The sequence below is a fragment of the Oryzias melastigma genome, unplaced genomic scaffold (genome assembly GCF_002922805.2).
Source record: "Oryzias melastigma strain HK-1 unplaced genomic scaffold, ASM292280v2 sc00221, whole genome shotgun sequence".
NCBI classification, from domain to species: Eukaryota; Metazoa; Chordata; class Actinopteri; order Beloniformes; family Adrianichthyidae; genus Oryzias; species Oryzias melastigma.
In genome coordinates, this window is record NW_023416883.1 from 94,570 (window position 1) to 118,321 (window position 23,752).

General features: G+C 41.8%; 1 protein-coding gene across 1 annotated transcript in view; it reads left to right on the plus strand.

Moving 5' to 3' along the window:
- The window catches only part of fasn (fatty acid synthase), a gene marked incomplete at its 3' end in the record, with an annotated part of 108,812 nt that extends 87,513 nt beyond the window's left edge, over positions 1-21,299 (plus strand). The window contains 10 exon segments of the mRNA XM_024261534.2: positions 1,955-2,156; positions 3,204-3,355; positions 14,258-14,349; positions 14,430-14,824; positions 15,001-15,192; positions 15,345-15,569; positions 16,092-16,303; positions 16,906-17,004; positions 19,709-19,960; positions 20,058-21,299. Of these exon segments, the coding sequence (XP_024117302.1) occupies positions 1,955-2,156; positions 3,204-3,355; positions 14,258-14,349; positions 14,430-14,824; positions 15,001-15,192; positions 15,345-15,569; positions 16,092-16,303; positions 16,906-17,004; positions 19,709-19,960; positions 20,058-20,240 (2,004 nt within the window).
- Positions 21,300-23,752: the final 2,453 nt, after the last annotated feature.

The window sequence follows — 23,752 nt, forward strand, 5'->3', positions numbered from 1 at the left end:
AATGCTCCTTTTATCTCGACAAAAAGGAATAAATGTAAGTAAATCCAAAAGGACCGCTGACAGAATCAAATGTTGGAATGGTTCTCACTCAAAGGCTACAACAATGACTTGTACAATTCTCTCGAGCCGCCGTTATTAAAGTACATCCGCGGTCTCGTGGTAGAGGCGTGGAAAAAGACAGACGGTTGCAATAAACTCACTCCTGATTGGCGACAGTACTTCCTGTAGATTCGATGACTCAGCTATGACTCAGACCAATCACTGAAGATGGGTTGCGAATGGCGGTATCCGTTTCAGGAATTGACGGTGAAAGCGGCGGCCTACTTTCGCGAGGAGAGGAAGTAATGCAGTGCTCGCTCTGTCCATTGTTTTTACAGTCTATGCTCGTGCCCGAGGGAACAGCTCACGCACACTGAAGTCTCTCGAGCGCGACGACTTTCTTAAAAAGAACAGAGATTAAACACGTGCACACAGGAGCAGAAAGCGCTTGCATGAAGCCTGAATGGTTCACGTGGAGATGTCTTATTTCTGCGTGGAGTTTTGACATATGAAAAACGCCATTGTACGCATTAGTTATTATCCTGGTTTTTTTTTCACAGTTTTCCAGCAGTTACGCTCTAAAAAAAATAATCCGTGATTGGTAAATCCGGGAATGAGAATTAAAGATAGACTTTTCAAGATAAACACTTTCTCTGAGGAGCACGCAAACATTTTTACTCTTTTCTTTCTTGTTTAAACTCTCATTGTTCAAGCCGTCATAGAAAAATAAGTCCAGTTTAACAGAATGAACCAAAGATCTGATCGTGATCAAAGATTTACGCGGATCAGTTGATCTGCACACATGGAGACGAGGCATGGAGGAGATGATTAAGGTCTCAACCAATTAGGACACAGAACAGGCTGTTTGAAAAAACGCAGCTGCATAATCGCTCTGAAAGAATCAGCGAGATGCCAAAGGTGAAATAATACGTAGAAAGAAAACAATATTCTGTTTTATTTAACAGAGATTCTGGGGGGTTCAGATACAGGCACAGACTGCAGAAGGGAGAAGAAAAAGTCACGTTCTATGAGGGTCTTGATCTGTGCGGCCAGATGGAAAAAAATCATGCCTTTCTGATGTTGTTCAGCGAAGTGGACCAAACGTGGGGGCGGGCCGGTTCTGGCCCACGGGCCGTTGTTTGCCCATGTCTGATCTAGCACCTGAGCTGTACCTGAACTAGAAATTCAAAGATTCAAAGACTTCTATTGTAACTGTCAGGAACAGTTAAATTGTGGGTTGCTGGGAGCCTCGAGCTGCTGCGTGTGCACGCGCCGCCATCTTGATCATTTTGATATGTAAAATTAAAATATGTAAAATTGAGCAATTTTGAGGTTAAAAAATATTCAAATAATTAGAATTTTACATTTAAATTGCATTTATTGCTTAGATCAGTGGAGATGTTTATTTTGTTAGTAGTGTCTATACATTTCAGGAAGACACGTGAGGAGGATTACAGCTGAAGCAGTCTCTTCCCAATCCTTTCCAAAATCAATGCACAGTACATTTACCTTGGTTAATTTGGTGCCAACTCAACCAAATTATCTATACGTCTTCTTAAAAAAAAAAAAACAAACTCCTAAACTTAGCTGAAGGAAAAAAATGTATTCCAGTTTATATGCTTCTTGAAAACCACTCTTTTTTTTCATTCTGTCTTAAAAGAAGAAAACAGAAATAATCAAACCTAAACATCTGCTGGATAGAAAATCCCTGAGAATCAAGTCAGAAAATAAGTGCAACATTTTAACAGGACAATTTCCACATCCAAACAACAATAACTAATCTGAAAAATAACACTTTTCTAACCCTATTTGTTGTTTCATGGAAGCAGTAAAGGAGAATGTCAAGAAGAAGCCTATTTATGTTGGAACAAAGCATAAAAACACCACCTAAAATACTTGTTTTGTTTCTGCTAAGGTCCGAGCTGATGATGGGGAGCCAGCTGTCCAGCCTGCACCCCCTATGTCCATTCCAGCCATCCCCCGCACCTTTTGCCAGCCTTCATATTCCTACATAATTACTGGGGGCTTGGGGGGATTTGGTCTTGAACTCGCTCACTGGTTGATGGAGAGGGGGGCCAGAAAATTAGTACTGACAACCAGATCAGGCATCCGAACTGGTAAGTCACAAAAAACTTGGTTCTGCTAGAGAATTTTTCCGTTTCAGAAGAGACAAGATAATAAACTTTATTGATCCCAAGATAAACTTGGTGAAGCAACACATCCAAAGACCAGTTGCCCCCGAGGTGGGCAGGAGCCGCTCAGATCAGGCAGCACTAATCGCCCAGAAAAGACACACGAGGAATTTCAGGATATGATGTCAAAAATCAAGTATTGTGTCGCAGTCGAAACAGCATAGATTGAGTACAAGCAAAAATAGATCACAGATTCCAAGATTTGGTCGATCGCATTTATGGTCTGACTGATCAGATCCATATTAATCAGAAGTGGAAAAATAGAGTGGTCACAAAGAGACGAGACAAAGAGCCTTGGTTAAGAGATAGATAAAGAAGCTCAGAGGCAATCGTCTGCTTTTGGTGAGTGCTGGAAGAAGTTGGGGATTTCTCTTTAAATACAGTAAAAGTAATTCACATGTCTACCGACTAAAGATGCTGATCTGTTGTTAAATCCTCATCAATCATCCATCTGCATTTTCTGGCTGCACTTGCAGATCCCTGCAAAACCTGCTGCACCTCACGGTGCACCTGCATTCCCAGAACACACTTGTTTGCTCTAGATTGCACCTGCACCCCGAAATAATCCTGTTGTTTATGGTTACATCATTGCTCTCCAACTGGGCCTTTCTGCCTTAAAGGATGTTGCTTTCCCAACATCAAATAATCTGCCAAGTAGAAATTTTGGGAAAGTATTTTCTCATGACTCAGAGCCATCACAGCAGACTTGCTCTTCTGCTTCAACCAACCAAATGTGTACATGTGTTGAACATCTGAAAAAGTCTACGTTTACTTCTCCATAGAAAGTATGTTTGATTTTAACCATGACATCAAATTGTATGAACTACGGTTCAAAACGGCAGACTTGTGGAAAAAAAGCATCATAATTCTGCTCCCACAATTCATATTAAAATTGCTTGTGTGATTTAATTCATTTTGGCCTTTTAATTGCTACAACAAAACGGTTTCTTTTTTTTTTTTTACTCCTTTTAGGTTACCAAGCAAAGCGTGTGCAAGAGTGGCAAAATCAGGGCGTGGAAGTGTTGGTTTCCACCCGAGATGTCAGTTCACTGGAGGGAACGGAGCGACTAATCGCTGAGGCGAGTGCGCTGGGCCCAGTGGGAGGAGTCTTCAATTTGGCCATGGTGAGAAATTTCTCATTTGTTGAATAAAACAACATCAAAATTCTTCTTTTTTCTTTTCATCACAAAATGTATCTATTCATAAAGGCTGAATCCCATTAGTAGGCAAATGTGCAGACTAAAACCACATTTTTTTCATAAAATACATTAAATACATATAACAAATCAACAATTATTATAAAATAAGATAAAATATAACGGAATAATTAATTATTATTATATTATTCACATACCTTTGATATACATTAAAAGTCATGATAGGTCAAATCAGGGGTCAGCAACATTACGACATGAAGTGCCAATTCAAAATTCTTTCCTTAACAACTATGCCATCACCAACTATAATGCAAAGTCATGTTGTTGTTGCTCACCTCTCGGCGTATGCCGTTAGGGGTCACCACAGGATTTGTATAGGTAGCTTGTGAGAGAGTTTTTACACCGGATGCCCTTCCTGACACAACTCTGTATTTTTAAGGCACAAGGAGTCCCAGTTAGACAGCAGCATGAAGGGTCTTGCTTAAAGAGGCCCTACCATGATTGTTTTCAGCCTATCAGAGTGAACTATATATATATATATATATATATATATATATATATATATAAGATCATATATTACCTTCCGACCACTTAAAAATGAGTGAATCCATTTCCTGACGTCATGCTAGAGTCTGTGGCAGTGAATCTTTATTTCTCCCACGATAATAATCCAAACTTCTTCAAAGATGGATGCACATATGATATGTCTGCCTTTTGTTGGCCTGGCCATCGCTATACACACATACCACAACACACACGCAGCTCCTTCACAGCTGTGCTGGACCGGGAGTTTGGGGGGGGGTTCCTAAAAGGAGCGCCGCAGAAAAAGTAACAAACACCTATTTGAGCAGGAATTTATTGAAGACAGGACACAACTGGAAGATATACAATATTCTGCATCTAGAATTAATTTTTTTGCATATCATTACTATATAAGGGGATAAATTGAGTGTTGTGTTAGTCTGGGGGCGTAGCTTGCAGCACAGACTCCTGGAGGGAGCTGTTGGCTTCGATCTTACATCAGCACATTTCCACCCACTCGTTTTTGCGGGTGTGGGAGGGGCTGCTGCTGACAGTGCAGGCATCGGCAATTAAAAAAAGTCCAGGTATAGACAGGAAGAGATTAAAGATCTTGCCATAGTACAAGTTTGACAACATTTGACAAATTTAGCAGTTAAAACCCAATTCATGCACAGTGTCAAATTTGCATCGGCCAACCCTTACCCTGCCTGTTCAAAAATGTGTTCATAAGCTTGACACCCCAGACGCATGTGGGAGGAGCTACCAGCCAATGTTTTTAGTCTGATCATTGCAGCGAGCGGTGTCTGTGTATATCTCATTTGCAATGAATGAAAGACACTTGCAGATGTTGAGATATCAGGTTTACTTATTTTGAAGAGTTCTACAAAGTCATTTCTATTTCTGGAATCATGAGATTATTCTGACTTGATTCAGTGAATGACAGCTGTTTCCGTGATCTTTCCATCTTTGTGATCAAGTTTGAATGCTTGCGGGCCAGCATTGACCCAGTACATAGTACATGGTACTAGGGCTGGGCGATATGGGAATTTTCATATTGTGATATCGTTTTTTTCATTTTGTGCGATAACGATATTAAAAACGATATAAATCAAATAATCAAAGTAATCTTTATTGCAAAGAGCTTTAGGACTTCAGATTTTTACACCTTAACTTTGCCCCCCATTAAATCTTAGTTAGTTCAAATTAAACTTTCATTATTTTTGTAGTAACTGTAGTATTGAAACTAACTGTGAGGAGCATTTAAATATTTCTAATAAATACTGTACATATAGTTAAAACATAACGGTGGTATGTTTTCAATAGGCTGTACAGAATTTCTGATTTATTTTAATCTGACTGCAGCACATACAAGTTCCTTTCAAATTAAAATTAAGTCTTAAAAACATTGTTCTAAAGCAGCAAATATATTGCAGTTATTTTTATATTATTTTCTAATTTCTTCTGAACATAAACTATAGGTACTGCTGTGCAGCAGAAGATAATAGATTTAATCATCATTTCACTCAGTCATCTGACATGTGTACATGTTGAAGGATTGATCAAACACATAAGATCTCTTCATTTAGTGTCATGTCAGGAGTCGTTAAAAAAAAAGTTTATTTTACTATTATTAGATCACCTCATTAAGAAATGAGCATAAAAGGCACAAATGTAACTAACAAATTCATTATTGATACACAATAAAACAACTAATTATTCTAATTCGAAGCTCTATTTGTTAATATTTTAACAAAACCCTCAAACTCATCTCAACTCCAGAACCTCAATTGAGCCCCGCCCCCCTGCGCGCGGCTGTTACCAGCATGCGCAGTCTCTCCTTCTCTCCTCTTTCAGCCCCGCGTGACACGTGACGCGCGGCAATAGACAGACTGTCTCCTTTTTTCATGGAGGTTCTCCTCTAAGTCAGGTGTTTAAACTCCTGATTTTAAAGCGTGTCTTCTCTCCCTCACACTCTGTGGTCTGCGGAAGAATAATCCAGTCGGACCGAACCATTTTCAATGTAGAGGAGGGGGGTCCGGTGACGATGTTTCCAAAACAAAAGATATAAACATCTTTACCTTGACATTAAAAATAAAAGTATTTGCGATTATATATTGGTTATTGGTTTACTGGAATTATTTTTTCTGTTGTGTCCTTTTGTCATCATTCGGGCCTCCGTGTCCCCCTCTCAGTCTGGGCTCCTAGAATCACCCACTCCGTAAGAAGAAGAAGAAGCGCGGCTCTCCCGGGGGTTTCTCCCGTGTTTATCCATCCATCCATTTTCCTGACCGCTGTGCCCCTTTCGGGGTCGCGGGGGTGCCGGAGCCTAACCCGGCTACTGAAGGGCAAAGGCAGGGTTCACCCTGGACAGGTCGCCAGTCTGTCGCAGGGCTCCAATCACACACCCATTCACTCACACATCCACACCTAGGGGCAATTTAGAGTCACCAATTAACCTATGAAGCATGTTTTTGGATGGTGGGAGGAAGCCGGAGTCCCCGGTGAAAACCCACGCATGCACGGGGAGAACATGCAAACTCCACACAGAAAGGTCCCAGCCGGGATTCGAACCGGGGCCTTCTCGCTGTGAGGCAAGAGCGCTAACCACTGCGCCACCGTGCAGCCCATAGAAGAAAACACTTCACAAAAAGTTGTTTCTGGTCAATTCTTTTACTTATTAGTGGAGCTGCGCTCCTCAAACCCCTGAGTAAACCAGCCCCCTCCCTTTATTACCTCCAAACCAGCTGCTTTCCCATTAACTCTGAAATTTTGCAAATTGGATTTTTGATAATTAGTTATCTTTAATGAATACACAAAAAAAAAAAAAAAAAAATTGAATTTTTCTAAAAAGGCTTTTGCACGTAGAGGAGCTGATTTTGGGGGCGTATTGAAATGGATGGACATTTTTCTCAAAACTGTAATAGAAATTGACTTTTTTTTAATTAAATGCACTTCTGAAGTGTCTTATAGAATGGAATAGAATAGAATAGAATAACTTTATTGTCATTGTACATTTACAACGAAATTGAGTGCAATCCTCTTCCGGTGCTGGAATACATTAAACACACATCCAAACAATCATACAAGAAGTTAAAAACATTTGCTAAAAGGCGCTCAATTCCTAGCAGCATTCAAAAATGCCATGGCTCTGGAATAAAAACAGTTTTTTAATTGATTTGTCCTTGATTTTATTGTTCTGTATCTTCTGCCCGAAGGCAGAAGTGTAAACAGAGAATGTCCGGTGTGGGATGGATCCAGTAAAATGTTTTCAGCTTTCCTGAGGCAGCGGGAGCTGTACAATTCTTCCAGAGATGGGAGAGGGCGGCCTATGATCTTCTGGGCTGTAGAGATGACCCTCTTGACTGCTTTTCTGTCTGCTGCTGTGCAGCTGGAGAACCAGGCACAAACACAATAAGTCAGAATGCTCTCAATGGAGCAGCAGTAGAAGGACACCAGCAGTTCCTCGTCAAGGTTGTTTTTCTTCAAAAGTCTGAGAAAGTACAATCTCTGCTGGACCTTCTTCAACAGTACAGTGGTGTTAGCGCTCCAGGTCAGGTCCTGCTGGATGGTGACGCCCAGGAACTTGAAGGCATCCACCCTCTCCACCATGTCCCCGCCGATGTACAGGGGCTGAATGACCGTTTTCTTCCGCCTGTAATCCACCACCAGTTCCTTAATCTTATTGATGTTCAAGAGCAAGTTGTTGTCCCCGCACCAGACGCAGAGTCGCTCCACTTCGTCCCGATAAGCGCTCTCATCCCCCCCAGAGATGAGCCCCACCACTGTGGTATCATCAGCAAACTTGATGATGGTGTTGCTGGTGTTGGTGGAGGTGCAGTCGTGGGTGTAGAGGGTGTAGAGCAGGGGGCTGAGCACGCAGCCCTGTGGGGAGCCGGTGTTGAGGGTGAGGGCTGTCGACACGTGGGGTCCTACTCTCACCCTTTGAGTGCGGCCTGTCAGGAAGTCCAGGATCCAGAGGCAGATTGAATCTGAGAGTCCCAGGGTCTCTGGTTTGGACACCCAATGTCGTTGGGAGACAATGTGACTGCATACCAGTTTTTCAAAGCACTTCATGATGACTGAAGTAAGTGCAACTGGTCGATAGTCATTCAGGCTGCTGATTGTGGATTTCTTAGGTAGAGGAATAATGACTGAGGACTTTAGACATGGTGGAACAGTAGATTGCAGCAAGGATTGGTTGAACATCCTGGTGAAGACCCCTGCCAGCTGCGCAGTCCTTCAGCACCCGTCCAGCCATGCCATCAGGTCCAGCAGCCTTCCTTGGATTCACAGCCTTCAGTGCACGCCTCACCTCATGCTCCTCTACAGTGAGGGGGGGGGACTGCTGTGGAATGCTGAGGAAGTTACAGCCACCTCCGGAGGCTCCGCCTCGAAACGAGCAAAATAAAGGTTAAGCTCCTCCGCCAACGAAGGGTCCCCGTAAACAGAAGCAGGACGTGCACTGCAGTTGGTGATTTTCTGGATCCCTTGCCACCACTGCCTTGTGTTGTTCCTGTTGAAATTGTCCTCAATCTTCTTCTTGTAATCCATCTTGGCCTGTCGGATGACTCTCTTCAGGTTGGCTCTTGCAGCACTGTATAGCTCTGAGTCACCCGACCTGAACGCTGTGTTTCTCTCCCGCAGCAGGAGCTGGACCTCTCTGGTCATCCAGGGTTTCTGATTAGGATAAACCCGGATGCGTTTGTCCACAGTAACAGAATCAGTACAGTGTTTAATGTAACAGAGTACTGCCGCTGTGTGCTCCTCCAGGTCTGGTTGATGAAAAATGTCCCAGTTGGTTCTCTCAAAAAAGTCCTGCAGCTGGTGAAAGGCCCCTTCAGGCCAAGTTGTAACATTCCTTATTTTGGAAGCCTGTTTCCTGAGGGGGATGTATGCTGGTGCTAGGAGCAGGGACATGTGGTCTGACTGACCCAGATGTGGGAGCTGTATAGCCCTGTAGCCATGTTTTATCTTGGAGTAGACCTTATTCAATGTCTTAGCTCCTCTTGTAGCACACTTTACATACTGATAGAACTTGGGGAGCACAGTCTTTAGTACAGCATGGTTGAAGTCACCAGCAACAACATATGCAGCCTCGGGGTATTTGTCTTGCCAGCTGCTAATTGTGTTATGCAGGAGCCCCAGAGCCGAGTTAGCGTTAGCATCTGGTGGAATGTTTACAACAGTAACCATGACAACAGTAAACTCCCTCGGAAGGTAAACGGGTCTTCATTTAACAGTCATGAACTCCAGGTCCGAGGAGCAATGACTGTCAACAGTCCTAGAGTTGGTGCACCAGCTCCACAACCCCCCTCCTCTTGCTCCTGTCGTGGCGGTGTACAGTGCGGCCTGCTAGCTCGATGGCTGCGTCTGGAATGGATGAGTGAAGCCAGGTTTCCGTGAAAAACAAAGTGCAACAGTCCTTGACGAGCCTGTTTGTAGCCGTCTGAAGCCTCAGTTCGTCCATTTTGCTGGCAAAGGAATGTACGTTGGAAAGAAAGATGCTAGGGAGCAGTGGCTTGTTTGGGTTTTTACGTAGCCTCGCCAGCACTCCTCCCCGATGGCCCCGCTTCTGTTTTCTGTCCCTCCGCCGCCGCCTCTTCCCCGCGGGTATGGTAATCCACGGAGAGCCCGGGGTCCTGGCTATAGCCATCGGAATGTTGTGAGAGTGGAAAAAGTCGTCTGTAACCGCTTGATCGCTCCGTAATCCTACCTAGAGGAGCTCATGCCGGCTGTAGATGTTGTTCAACCAGCAAAAAGTGTTCCAAACGAGTAACATTACATACAAAAACAGCCAAACAAAACCCCGAAAAGGAGAGCTTTGAGCTGCTGCGTCCATGCGCGCCGCCATCATTCTAATTGTCATTAGACTTTAGTTCTATTGTCGTGTTTTCAAACAAAAAAAAAGGTCCAGATGCTTACTTGTTAGAATGGTTTTTCTTTTAACCGCTGAAGAGGCTTCTTACTCTTCTGAGTCAAGCTGCGCTGCACGCGCCCCAGACAGTACTGTGACATCACCCAAATGCCCCCTTTTTAGTTATTAAAATAAAAAAGCACACACATCACCGTGTTTTATCATGACTTATCGTGTGAGTTGGTTTGTGTTTTATCGCATTCTTATGAAACAGTGTCATTGTGACACTGTTTTTTCGAAATTCCTAGAATTTGGTTAAAGTTTCATATGTAATGCAAACAGAACCCAGGGCTGCTGAGTGTTTCTGCATGGTGCGTTCACTGAGCACCGGATATCGGCAGTAAAACAAAGCAGTTTATCAGAGAAAACAGAGAACACCAGCACTGATCCGGGTATAATCGAGTGATTAAGTAGCGACGACGTTTTCTCAGAAAAACTGGTTTGTTTTGCTGCGGATTGTATAAAAATGACAAAGTTTGTAGCGGACTGAGTTGGGCCGAGTGGCTGTTTGTTTATGTCCAGAGCTCAGTGAACGCACCATGAGCAGATTCTTGTCTGCTGTGGGATCTGTCAATCAACCTGTTCAGAGGTTTAAGAAAAATAAAGGACGGGTGCATGAGACTGAATTAAAGCGTTTGGGGAGCTTAGATACACTAATAATAGTTATAATTAATTAATAATTAATTAATAAGTTATAATTTTGTTAAAAACATTGCATTTGGTCATTGCCTCAAAATCTGACAAGATCTGTTGAGAATACAGTGCTGAATATTGATATTTGTTTCTTAGGTTGTTGTCATTGTTGATAATTGAGAAATCAATGTCTTTACATAGAGGAGGATCTTCTTCTTTCACTTTCAGCTTATCCCTTTCAGGGTCGCCACAGCGTAACAGCACCCACTGTTTCATATCAGTGATTTGGCAGAGTTTTTACGTCGGATGCCCTTCCTGACACAACCCTGTACTTGAGGGGCACAGGGACCCAGTTGGGCAGCAGCGTCAAGGGTCTTGCCTAAGGACCCAATCTGGATGGAGATCAGTGGAAAACCCTGGGAATCGAACCCAGGGTTACTGCGTGCCAGCCCTTCACCTAGCCCACCAAGCCGCAGAGGAGGGTCATTATTCATCATTAATAATGTAGAACTAAAGGCAAACTAAGCAAATGTGTTATTTCAAACTGGTAGCCCTTCCTATGACTCAGTACTATGAAGCCCTCAGTTTCAAAAAGGTTGGTGACCCCTGCTCCGAGGCTATGTAAACCTTCTATTGGGCCCACCCTAAACAACACTCATAGCAGAAACGGCTGCAGTGATCCAGACAGACATGAAGACTCATTTTCTAACAGTCTGGTTCACTGATGAGTGCCGTGAAGCCCTGGAGGGTCCAGATGGATTGAGTGGGTGTTGGTGGATGACCACCATGTCCCAACAAGACTGTGACATCAGCAATTAGCTGGTGGAGTTATGGTTTGCACTGGAATCATGGGGAGAGAGCTGGTTGGTCCTTTAGGGTCCCTGAAGGAGTGAAAATCACCTCAGAAAAGTAGGTGGAGTTTCCAATGTACAAAAAGAAGAACCGTGCTTACCAAATTATCTTCATCATGACGATGCTCCATCTCAGGCTTCAGGAATGCCACAGCATCATTGGCTGCCATGAGCATAAATGAGATAAACTGATGGTGTGGCCCCCCATCTTCCCCTGACCTCAACCCTATTGAGAACTTTTGGAGCAAAATCTCTTGGAGAGTTCACATCCAAACAGCAGCTGACATTCTGCAAAGAAACTCAAGCAGAAACTGTTCAAAAACTCACAATGGATGCAGGAATTGTGAAGCTGCTACAAAATAAGGGTCCTATGTTCAAATGTAACCTGACTTCTGAAGAGGTTCTTAATTGGAATAGCATTAGATTTCAGTAAATATGACCTCCTAATGCAGCAAATTCAACAAAAGAGCATTTTCAGTTCTTTAGAATCTATCAAATGTTGTTGAACTCTGTGCATAGTGTGGAACAGTACATTTTACATTTTTATTTTTTAAAATAATACTGTTATCTTTTGGAAGTTTGTTCAATAACATTGAATTGTAGCGTGAAAGGGGTGAATATGAAGTATTCAATCCCAAAGTTGGTTGAACAATATAAACTTTATTAAACGGAAATTTCATAAAATTATCCTCGGGGCACCACCTTCGTAATGAAGGAAAATATTACTCATCAATGATTAGCCGCTACTTCTAATCAATAAAGTAATCAATTAATCAGTCTCTCAATTTTAGCGTGAGTGTCTTTACCTTTGAAGGGACTTTGCCACAAAGAAGAAAACAATGATATCAAACAACGATGTCCTTTTGAATATTTATTGAATAACATGAGGTTAAACAAGCAGAAATAATGGACGTAAAAGCATGGAAAGCAATCAACATGTGTGGAACACAGAATATAACTTTAATTAATAACTAGAAATAGGTAAATGAGAAGAAAAGACACACAATATTGAGGTGGAAAAAGCTAAATGTGTGGATGCATTAAGTGTGTGTTGTGCATAAAAAGGGTGATGTTACTGATCTGAGAATAAGCTATTCTTAAAAGGAGGAATTCAAAACGGGGCAAAGATGTTACTCTTGCAAAAATAGTTCATCTTTGTTCTAACCACCAGCAGTTGACTGTATGAGCGAAGTTCGACTTCTCACCATGTGGTCTGGATCTGGTTCTGCTCTGCCAGGAAGGGTGGTTGAACCCGTTCCAGGCTGGATGGTTCAGGCGGGCCGTGGAGGCGAGATCTGCAGCCAGGTGTAGAAGGAAAGGGAACCTGCGGTTCTGCTGGTTCTGCTCTGTTCAGTCACTTAGCTTCTGGGGTGGTCGAACGATTTCTCTATTCCGTTTTGTGACCAAAAAGTATAAGTCGCAAAGCTGGCCGGACAATGAAACTTATCGACTGGTCTAGCATTAAAAATCAGTTTCAAAATAAAAGCATCAAAAATGGTAAAAAGTTGGAATCAGTCTATGAAATAAACGGGAGACAAAAATGTTGAAAAGAAAGAAAGCGCGGGAGAAAAACATGATCTTAAGACCAGAAGAACTTAGATGTTTCTGTTCTGCTCCAGTTCTGGCTTCTCAGCTTAGCAGTTAGCTTAGAGGCGTGTTGTTGAGCCTGGGGGGGGGAAGCCTTCAGGAGCAAGGAAAAATGGAGCAAGAGCATGAAGGGAAGGAGAGTGCAAGAGAGCTCCTAGCCTGTGCGCCAGTGCTTTGAATTTGGAAGGCAGGGCCTGAATCGCCCAATCAGTGGGTATTTGAGGCGTTTTACCATTGGAGGTAATCTGCATGTCCCAATGAGCTCTGTCTATGCAAATTTCAGGGGCGTCACCTTATTTTGGGCTGTGGATGTGTTCAATGTTGAATTAACCACAAAAGGAGTTTCTATCAAACAAAGTTATCAAAAAGTTTGTAAAACCCTATATGTGTGTGTGAATCCTATATGTGGCACATAAAATGCTTCCCAAAATCCACATAAACACAGAAAAGCAATTCTCCAAGCTTTGACGGTTACACAATGATTAATTCAAAGATTTTAACCTCAAAATAGTTGTGGAATCCTCTTCTGCTAGGAACAAAGGTTTGATTACACACATGTAATAATATTAGGACATTTCTTGTGGCTGTGGAGAGATGTTTTACATGTAAGATCCAGTGAACAAAAGTCCTGTGTTTTTAACAGAAGAAAAGAAGGGTTATGAAGGGTCACATTTTCCAAACAAAGGACAAGGGAGTGTCTGTCAGGAATGCTTCCACACTCTCCAGGAGGTCAGTCTGCTGGAACCAGGGTCCATTTGAAATTGACGGCCGACGTGAGCCAGAGTTTCAAATGCAAATAGTCAGCGTTCTGGCCCTGTTTTAACGACTTACATCCGAATGGGGGATTGACTCAGTTTCAGAGACCTTTTATGGCTTCCTTGCTGTAAAGAATAGCCTGTAATCTTGAAAAAGGCATTCCACATGACCAAATGGTCAGCACGGGTTATCACAGTTGTTTTCCAAGGGTGGACTGCTACAGAATATATACTCTAATGGTTAGTGACTTGAAAATTATGCTGACTGTCATTTGCATTTATTATTTAGAAATATTTTAGAAAAATATCATCAGCATAATAATTTGGAATGTGTAAGAGCAGACAAAGGAAGAAAATAAATCAAGAAAAAAAATGTGAACCCTAAAAAAATGTAATTGGTATATTTACCAAGGCAATTTTCCAAAGTCTGTTTGCGTGGGGGCGGGAGGGGGGATACACACACCTGCAGAAAAGTGGCCTTCAAGCATTAAGTTAACATCGTATCATCAACTACAACAAGGTTTCAGGAAATGCATTCTATTTTGGAGATACTTTCTGTTGAAAGTGTGGCTCATGAAGAAAGCTTTATGGTGTCTGTTTTTGTCAGGTGCTAAAGGATGGCATGTTGGAGAACCTGAGTCCCAAACTCTTCACTGATGTCATCAAACCTAAATATGATGGAACCGCATATCTGGACAGGTCAGTTTTGTTCTCTAAACCATCATGCTGTAGTACTTTCTCTTTGAAGCCTCATCCAGCCCTCAATTTTTCCTCCTCAGAGTGACCAGAAAGTTGTGTCCGGACCTCAGCTACTTTGTGGCCTTCTCCTCTGTCAGCTGTGGACGCGGAAATGCAGGCCAAAGTAACTATGGCTATGCTAACTCGGCAATGGAGCGTGTGTGTGAGAAGCGCCGATTTGATGGCCTGCCAGCGTTAGCGGTTCAGTGGGGGGCCATAGGAGATGTGGGTGTGGTGCTGGAGACAATGGGGAGCAATGACACTGTGATTGGTGGCACATTGCCACAACGCATCACTTCCTGCCTTGAGGTGTTGGATCAGTTTCTATGCCAGCAGCAGCCAGTCATGTCCAGCTTTGTTCTGGCACAGAAGATCGTAGCCAAGAACGACCAGGGAAACCAGAAAGACCTGGTGGTGGCCGTGACTCACATTCTAGGTAGGAGAAAAGCTTTGAGGAAATAAAACAACTGTGAAGCTTTCATTTGCATTTGAAATCTGGTACAAAAACCCAACAGGAAGTTGGCATTTGTAGAAGCACATGACTATACAAAAACTTGATCCAACCAAACCAGTATCACTTTTCATAGTCCTTAATTAACCTTCTTTTTGCAGGTGTGCGGGATGTCAACAGTCTTAACGCTGACTCCTCATTGGCTGACTTGGGCCTGGATTCCCTCATGGGTGTGGAGGTGCGGCAGACTCTTGAACGAGACTACAACATCCAAATGAACATGAGGGAGATTCGCCAGCTTACCATCAACAACCTGCGAGAGATGGCTAGCAGCAAGCAGGACAGATCAAAGGGTACCACCACCTTACTGATGTAGAAAGAGAGCTTTGGCGCTTTTATTGAAAAGCAAACACCCACTTAAATAAGCTGCATTATTTTGGAAGAGTTTAGTATAATCCAGCTCAGTAACTATAACACACATTTTTGCCTTTATCTGTCTTTGTAGATGGGCCTGCTGCAACAAAGAGGGATGGTGTTTCCTCTTCTGTGAAGTTTGATGTGAACCAGCTGTTAGTTGATCCAGATGGACCCACTTTAGTGCCTCTCAACCAGGTGCAGAGCCAGGAGAGGCCCCTGTTTTTGGTCCATCCCATTGAAGGCTCCATTGCTGCTCTTCAGACTCTGGCCTCCAAGCTCAGCATTCCTTGTTATGGTCTTCAGTGCACCAGCGGTAATGCAAGTTTGTTTCATCCTTGTGGTATTGCCTTTGCTGAAAGAGCAGTCCTGTCTTCAGAAGACTACTTTTTGCATTTAAATCTAGAAAAGTGTAAATCCAGTTGGTTGAAGCATTTATGTCTGCAGTGATGGCTCTGAGTCATGAGAAAATACTTTTCCCAAACTTTCGCTTGGTAGATTATTTGTTAGGAAAACAACATCCTTTAAGACAGAAACACACTGTTGGAGATCAATGATGTAATTAGAGGGTACTGGTGCAATCTAGAGCACATGAGGGTGTTCAGGAAATGCAGGTGTATTTTGGGGTGCAGAAAGCTTTGTAATGGTGAAATGCAGATGGAAATAACGTGATGAGGATTTAACAGATCAGGAAAGAGCTAAAGTTCCAGCTCTTTCAGCTGCGTTCAAGTTTTAACAGCTTTATTTGGCATGGAAAGGGTTAAAAAATGTTTGTTGTTGAGCCCTGAACATTTTCAGGTATGTTCATAACATGGATGGATTGCATTCTATTCCACAGCTGCTCCTCTGGACAGCATCCATGCTCTGGCTGCTTTCTACACCTGCAGCATCCTGCAGACTCAGGACCCCGGGCCCTTCAGGATCGCTGGCTACTCCTTTGGGGCCTGTGTTGCCTTTGAAATGTGTTCTCAGCTGGAGGCTCTGGGTCATTCTGTGGAGACCTTGTTCCTGCTGGATGGTTCCCACTCTTATGTGGCAGCTTATACTCAGGTACAAGCAGATGCTGACAAATACGGCTGAGTTTCTTCCCAGTAGATTTTGAAGCTGTTTGTTTGCAGTAAAGAAGAGAAGGTAGTGTGAAATGACACTTTTACAGGTATATGCCTCAGTTGGATTCAGTTCCGATTCCGGGTCACGAGCAGACGCGTATCTTCAGCTCTCCTCAACTCAACGAGGAGAGTTGAAGATTGTTTATGTAATATGTAGTAATGATTACTGAAAAGTTTACAATCAATATGGTATTAGTTTTACTGATTAATATAAATGATTTGTCGTGGATGCTTTGAAACTTGATCACATTAATCATATGAATGATCCTTAATAGCCTGAATCTATTAATATTTGATATTAAGTCCTGAACCGGATATTGATAGTTCATGTAGAGAAAATGGTATGGTCGAGTCGGGGTGGGATTATATAAGTTCACTTCCTTCCACTTCCTTTCAAGTGATCTACTTGTGATTTATTAAGTGATATGTTATGTATTATGACCTGATTGCTTGAAATAAACCATTTCATTCATTCATTCATTCATTCATATGCTGGAATACCTCAAATTAAAAACAGAACTTAGCATATTTGTTTGTTTGCAGAGCTACAGGGCAAAACTGACCCCTGGTCGAGAGTCTGAAGCAGAGACTGAGGCTCTGTGTGCTTTCATCCAGCAGTTTACAGACATCGAATACAGCAAGGTACTGTGGAGTTTCTCAAACCTTCTTACTGAGTGCTTGCATTTCTCCTCCTCAGGTTGGAAATAATGACCTTTCTGCAATTAGTTGAGAAATGTTCAGTCTTCATTAATGTCCCACTTCAACTATATTTTTGTGTATGGTAAAATTGTTCCCAGTGGTCAGTTATGATGGTACATTTTTAGTCAAAATCAAAAGGCCTCCGTCAGGGTTATTAATAATAATAATAATAATAATGCATTTTATTTAAAAGCTCCTTTTAAAACACTCAAGAACACTGTACAAAGTACAAAAAAAAAGGTAAAACACAAAAACATCACTTTAAAAAAATATTTAAAACACAATAAATAAATTGACATCTTAATAAAATCAGATTACAGATGAAGGAAAGTTATGAATTTAGGAAAGTAGACCGAAACAGGTTTTGAGTTAGGATTTAGTAACTGAAAAGTCAACATTGCGAAGGTCAGGGGGCAGTGGGTTCCAGAGTGAAGGAGCCGAGCGGCTGGGGGATCAGCTCCCCATGGTGAACAGACAGGCTAGAGAGACGGAAAGCTGAAGGGAGGAGGAAGACCGGAGAGAGCGGGAGGGGGTCTTAACATGGAGAAGATTAGAGATATATAAAGGAGCCATGTTATGAAGGGCTTTGAAAGTGTACAGAAGTTTGAATTGAATCCTGAAAATAACCAGGAGCCCGTCCAGCTGTTAGAGAACGGGAGCGATGTGATGGAAGGAGAGAGTTCTGGTAATGATGCGAGCAGCTGAGTTCTGGACCAATTGTAGTTTATTTAGAGTCTTATTGGGAAGAGCAGTCAGGAGAGCGATGTGGTAGTCGAGGCGAGAATCGACCAGACTATAAACCAGAAGGGAAGCTGATTGGCCAGTGAGTGAGGGGTCGAGACGATTAATATTATGCAGGTGAAAGTAGGCAGATGGAGTAATGCTATTGATGTGAGATTGAAAGGAAAATGGACTGTCAATGATGACACCCAGACTCTTAATCTGAGGGGAAGGAGAAACTGAAGAGGAGTCAATGGATAGTGTGATTTTGGAACCTACAAGGAGTAATTCAGTTTTGTCACTGTTGAGTTTGAGGAAGTTTAAGGTGAACCAGGTTTTAATTTCAGACCGGCAGGAGGAGAAGGACGAAGCTGGAAGAGAGGAGTTGGGTTTACTGGACAGATAGAGCTGGATGTCATCAGTGAAACAATGAAAATCAATGTTAAATTTACATAATATATTGCCGGGGGTAGGAGGTAGGTAACGAAGACTATTTTAAGGTGACTATTTTTTCTAGTATTTTGGAGATGAAGGGGAGATTAGAAATAGGACGGAGATTATTAAAGGAAGTGGGGTCTGGACCGGGTTTTTTCAGAATTGGCTTGACAGCAGGAGTCTTGAGGAGTGAGAGAACAATACAAGATGTTAATGAGGAGTGCATAATAGCAGATATGAAGGGAAGAAATGAGGGGAGGCAGGATTTAACCAGGGGTGTTGGGAGGGGATTGACAGAAGAAATAAATATCTGCTGTGAAATCCAGGAGGGTCTGATTAAAGTCAGGCGTGTATTGGAGATGGCCAACAGCTTCATTTTGCAGTGAAATTCAGTCAAGACAACACCATCATTCAACAAATCATTTCAGGATTTATTGAAATGATGAGAACCTTGTTCTAAATAGCACTGGCTGTGAACGTTCATTGTCTCTTTCAAGCATCATCAATCTCCGTATGAGAAATCTTCGCTTTCAGGTGGATCATTAAACTGGAGACATGAGCACCTGTCTATCTTTGCTTTGACGTTAAAAGGGAAAATCTTTATCAAAGCATTTTACAAAGGATGAAGATTCAGTCACGTAAAGTTGCTTATTTGTGGAAACTTAAGAGAGATATTTGAGAATTTTCCTACAACAAGGCTGAATTAGGCTCAGAAACTTTAGCACAGAAAATTTTCCTTTGTGTTGAAGAAAGAATACCCAACAAATGAGGATTTATATAAGACAATACAGGATCAATCTCTTTCCCCTGAAAGATAATCAGAGTGTGGATTGAGTGTTAAATTGGCATCCTATTCTTTTTTTAGCAAAATTTCTTGTAGTAGCATTTTATTAGAAAATAGATTTTCAGAAACTGGAAGCTTAAAAATGCCCACTTCGGCCCTGTTTATAGTGAGCAATATCAGAGCTATCCAGCTGTACAGTTTAGAGCCATATGGCAGCTCAGACAAGAAGCATTGAGGGACTAAACCAGGGGTTGGCAACACTAAATGTTCAAATAGTAAAAGTTGACTAAAAAACAAAAACCCAATCAATCTGGAGCTTCAAGAGATTGAAAGTCTTTATGAAGGCAGTACAGGCCGTGAGTGCATTTGAGCTACATTAGCCTACTATCAACATGACTAAGGCTACAAATCCATAATGAGCCTTATGAACAAATGTTGACTTTCCCTGCAGCGAATCCTGAAGAGAATTACACCATGTGACTACTCTGCTGTACCAAATTTGGTCCTTTAAGTTTAACTTTAGTTTAACAGTATAATGCACTTAAAACCTCAAAAAGTAGAATTTTCACAGTATATCCCCTTTAAATTATTTCTATTTGCATTTTTTCAAGTTCTTTTGCTCTGTTGTTCAAATAACCCCACTGTCAACTGTCACACGTAAGACTGTTTATGTACAAGATCTCACCCCCACCTCTCTCTGATTTTCAGCTTGTGGAGTCTCTGCTGATCCTCCCAGACCTGAAGGCTCGGGTCAACACAGCTGTGAATCTCATCACTTCCAATCTGCAGAACATGAAGCCGGACCTCCTGCGTTTTGCAGCGTCCAGCTTCTACAAGAAGCTGAAAGTTGCTGATGCCTATGTGCCTTCGTCTAAATACCATGGTAAAGTTGTGCTCCTGCGGGCCAGAACCAGCAGTGAGTATGAGCAGAACCTGGGACCAGATTACAGGCTGAGCGAGGTCAGATTCTTCACCAAATCTTTTAATTTTCCCTTGCTGGAGCTTAACGCTCCATCTGCTGTTGTTCACCTGCTGAGTGACTTGTGTCCCTGCTCAGGTCTGCGACGGCCCGGTGTCTGTCCACATCATTGAGGGGGACCATCGCACATTCTTGCAGGGGGTTGGCGCAGACGCCCTCTGCAGCATCATTCAGCAGTCACTCTCAGAGCCCAAGTTGAACAACCATGTGCATCTTCCTCAGAATCCTGCACCTGGTCACCCCTTGGCTCAGTCTGTGTAAATGACTCTGCTTCAAAAGGGTGATCACTGCTTCTGTTGCATCAACTAAATCTACTTTTCTGTGTTTGGTTTTAAAATACTGTCACATTTAAAAATACCACCACGCAATGGGGAGAATCTTCACAATTAGCTGCTGCCGCCTGATTTTTCAGAAAATTGTTGGCGTGGTCATAAATGCATACGGCAGCAGTCCGGTCGCCCGGAAGATCAAGGCAATGATTCTTTGGCGCTTGGGCAGTAGCCCCTTTTCACATTGATGTCAGACAAAATGGCCACAGGGCTGGAAAACGGGAGTCTTCACTTGTGGTCGCATTTAGAACAGCAAAGCTGACAGCTGAATGATGTTCGATGCTGTTTGTTTGAATATATATTATGTCTATGTGTTTGTCACAATTTTACATAAATAATAAAAGGTAACCTTACCAATTTCAAAAGAAAAATGTACAATATTTTATAAATGTCCTGCTGAACTGTATTTTCATTTCCTCTCTCAGATCGCTCTCAAATCAAAATACAAATGTTTGATATCCTCCAATATTTGGGTTTTTATTGAAAATATTGACCTTTCATTTGAGCAGATATTATTCTAACTGGTTTTATTTAGCATATTTTATAACATTATGTGGAAATTGTCACTTTCATATTTTTGTGAAAAGTTCTCAATTAATTTGATCATTTTTCACTTTTATTTTCCCAAAGATCAGACATAGTTATGAACAAAAACAAAGAGGAGAGATGTTCGAACCACGTAAAAAACATTACAACAGTAATAAGTTTGACTTTAATGTCAGACACACTGGAATTGTCTGACTTTTTACAAAGATTTTGTGAGCAAGAAAATCTAGTGAACTTTTAACTGATCAGAAAAGATCTTCTGCAGCTCCACATCTCAAAGCTAATGCTAATGTTAGCATTAGCACAGATTAAAAGAATAAAATCATAATTACCTTCATAATCAAGCAAGCAGCATTCAGTAAAGTTCTTGTAGCCTTTGTCTAACTTTAACCGGGTTATCAGAGAGAAATAATCCACGACTGGTTTAATATCATCCAGAGGAATTTAGAGAAGCAGCTGAGCAGTTCTGACTGCAGACAGGATTACTGACATTTGTACTCTGATTTGTGACTGATCTAAGAGGAGGAAACCAATACAACCAGGTAGGACATTTATACAATAAATAATGTACACATATCTGTAACAAATTGTTAGATTATCTTTTATTATTTAAGCCTGTGTAAAATTGTTTTCCTATTCTAAAAAATATGAGCTGGAAGCAACTCAGCCATTTCTGGCGATACGTGACGTCATGTGAAAAGGGCCTATCAATCAGTGCTTGCACATTCTCCGTGCACAAGGAAATACGTGCAGCACACAAAACAAAATTACACACTACTTACATACCCAAGTATAACCTGCTATTTACATCAAAAACAAAGTTACAAACTCAAATTTATTAGAGATGTGGCATTCACGAAGGAACTGATCAGATCATTATCATGAACACATGGACTCACAATCAGCTGAGAACTTATTTTTATTTCCTGCTTTCCTCTCCACCATGAGTTTCACACAATCACAAGCTCAACAAGCTCATCTTTCTTATGTCCGATCCAAATACCACAGAGAAAGGAGAAAAAGACAGCGAGAGTCACTGTGCAGAGGGGGGCTCACCTTGGCTCATGCAGTGCGTGGTGGTGGTGGTGGTGGGGGGGTTACTCACAGTACTCCTCAGTGAGCTCAGAGAGCTTTTGAGTATTCACAAACACATAAGTTAGAGATTTTCTGCCACTAGACTGCTTCTGCGCGACCTCTAAATGTGCCATGGCTGTAACTGACCCATGTCAAAACATGTCAAAAATCATTTAACTTTAACTTGTGCTTAAAACGTCAGTGTGGCGTGTAAAAATGCGACTGTCGCTGTCAGATTACAAGTGCCACCCTGCGGCCACCAGGCAGTCACCTGCCAATATTTTTTTAAAACTGGCATTTATTTTGCCCCATCATGGTATTTTGTAAATGTGACCATAGCTTAACTCAGGTCATGGTTCCCTGAGCTGTTACTGTGTAGTTTTACTTTTTTACGTGCCAATTATTTCCTTTGACTTCTGTGGTCTTCGTGGTGGTGGTGTATGTGGGGGGGGGGGGTCCTCTGTGGTTCTGCAGGCCTTTCATTTGTTCTTTAAAATTATTAGATGAACAAAAACACATTTTTACTGAAAAAAACTATTCACTCCTCACATCAAGATACATGGCATTGTTGGAAGAAATGTTCCTTTTGGCAGTTAACTGGACTTACCATGTTTTTTTTGTTTGTTCATTATCTAAAGTTGAACAGAGTTTAACTGAACTAACATGGTTTAGTTTGGCTTTGTGTTAGAAAGTGGAGATGAACAGGCATGTATTGAACAAGATTTAGAGTTTTAATTTTGTAGCCATACTGTGGTACAGTTTTTGTTTTGGACTCTTAAATAACGACCTGGAAACCAGATGGGTTCACCTGAAACCTGAGACCTCAGGTGAGGTTTGTGAAGGATCAGGGGATTGTAGGAATTGACAGTCACAGATTTTTTGTCACCAATAAAGATCTGTTTTTATGACATCACGAGTCATGATTTGAAGGATGTCTTTAGCTGATAGCTTTATTTGTGAGGCTTTTTTCCCTACACATAGACAATTCAAAGGACTGAACAGAGACACTAAAATGTTATAGAATGCAAAATAAAATAAAAAAGTACGTAAATGAAATGTAAAAGGACTTGAATGTAGAACAGCTGTTATGCTGCACCAAATGTAAAAGTTCAGTAAAAAAAAATAAAAAAAATTAGCTGACACTCATCAAATTTATCCACATTTCAAAAATGTCCTGAGTTTTTAGTAGGCATGTGTTTAATTGTGTTTAATTAATTACAGACATTTTAGCTCAGTTTTTATTTCTTTATCAGATTTAACATATTTCCATGTAGAATGGTTGCTTCTGTGATGTCTGTTTATGTCTCTAACTACTACTGTAAACAACGACTTAAGATGGCGGCCGCCCGCAAGCCCCACGATGCCTACGGGCATATTAAAACCACATATTCCAATCCATTTATGTCACTAACCAATGTTCAAGAGGACAAACAAGGAGCTGTGAATACCTATAAAAAAAAAAAGCCTCAGGCTAAATGTGAACATTACAACCCCTTTCTCTGTGATGACAGCTGTGTTGCTATTGCTAACTCACTAGCTAAGGGAGGAGAACTGTTTGCACTGCCCCATCGCCTCCACACTCAGTCTGCCTGTACAAACCCCTTCTTGGAGGCCAACAGTCAAAGTTGTAGTCCTGGCGCTTTGCGTCCAGCTCCTACTATGACATTCAAACAACAGTATCCTGCTTCCAACCCATTTTCCCTCTGCCACATGGGAAAGTTTGTGCATAGCACACCAGCCCAGTCCAAACCAGCCACATGCACGCCCCCTATGCAATATCTTCACCTTCATCCTCACGAAACCTTCAAATATGGACATTTATCA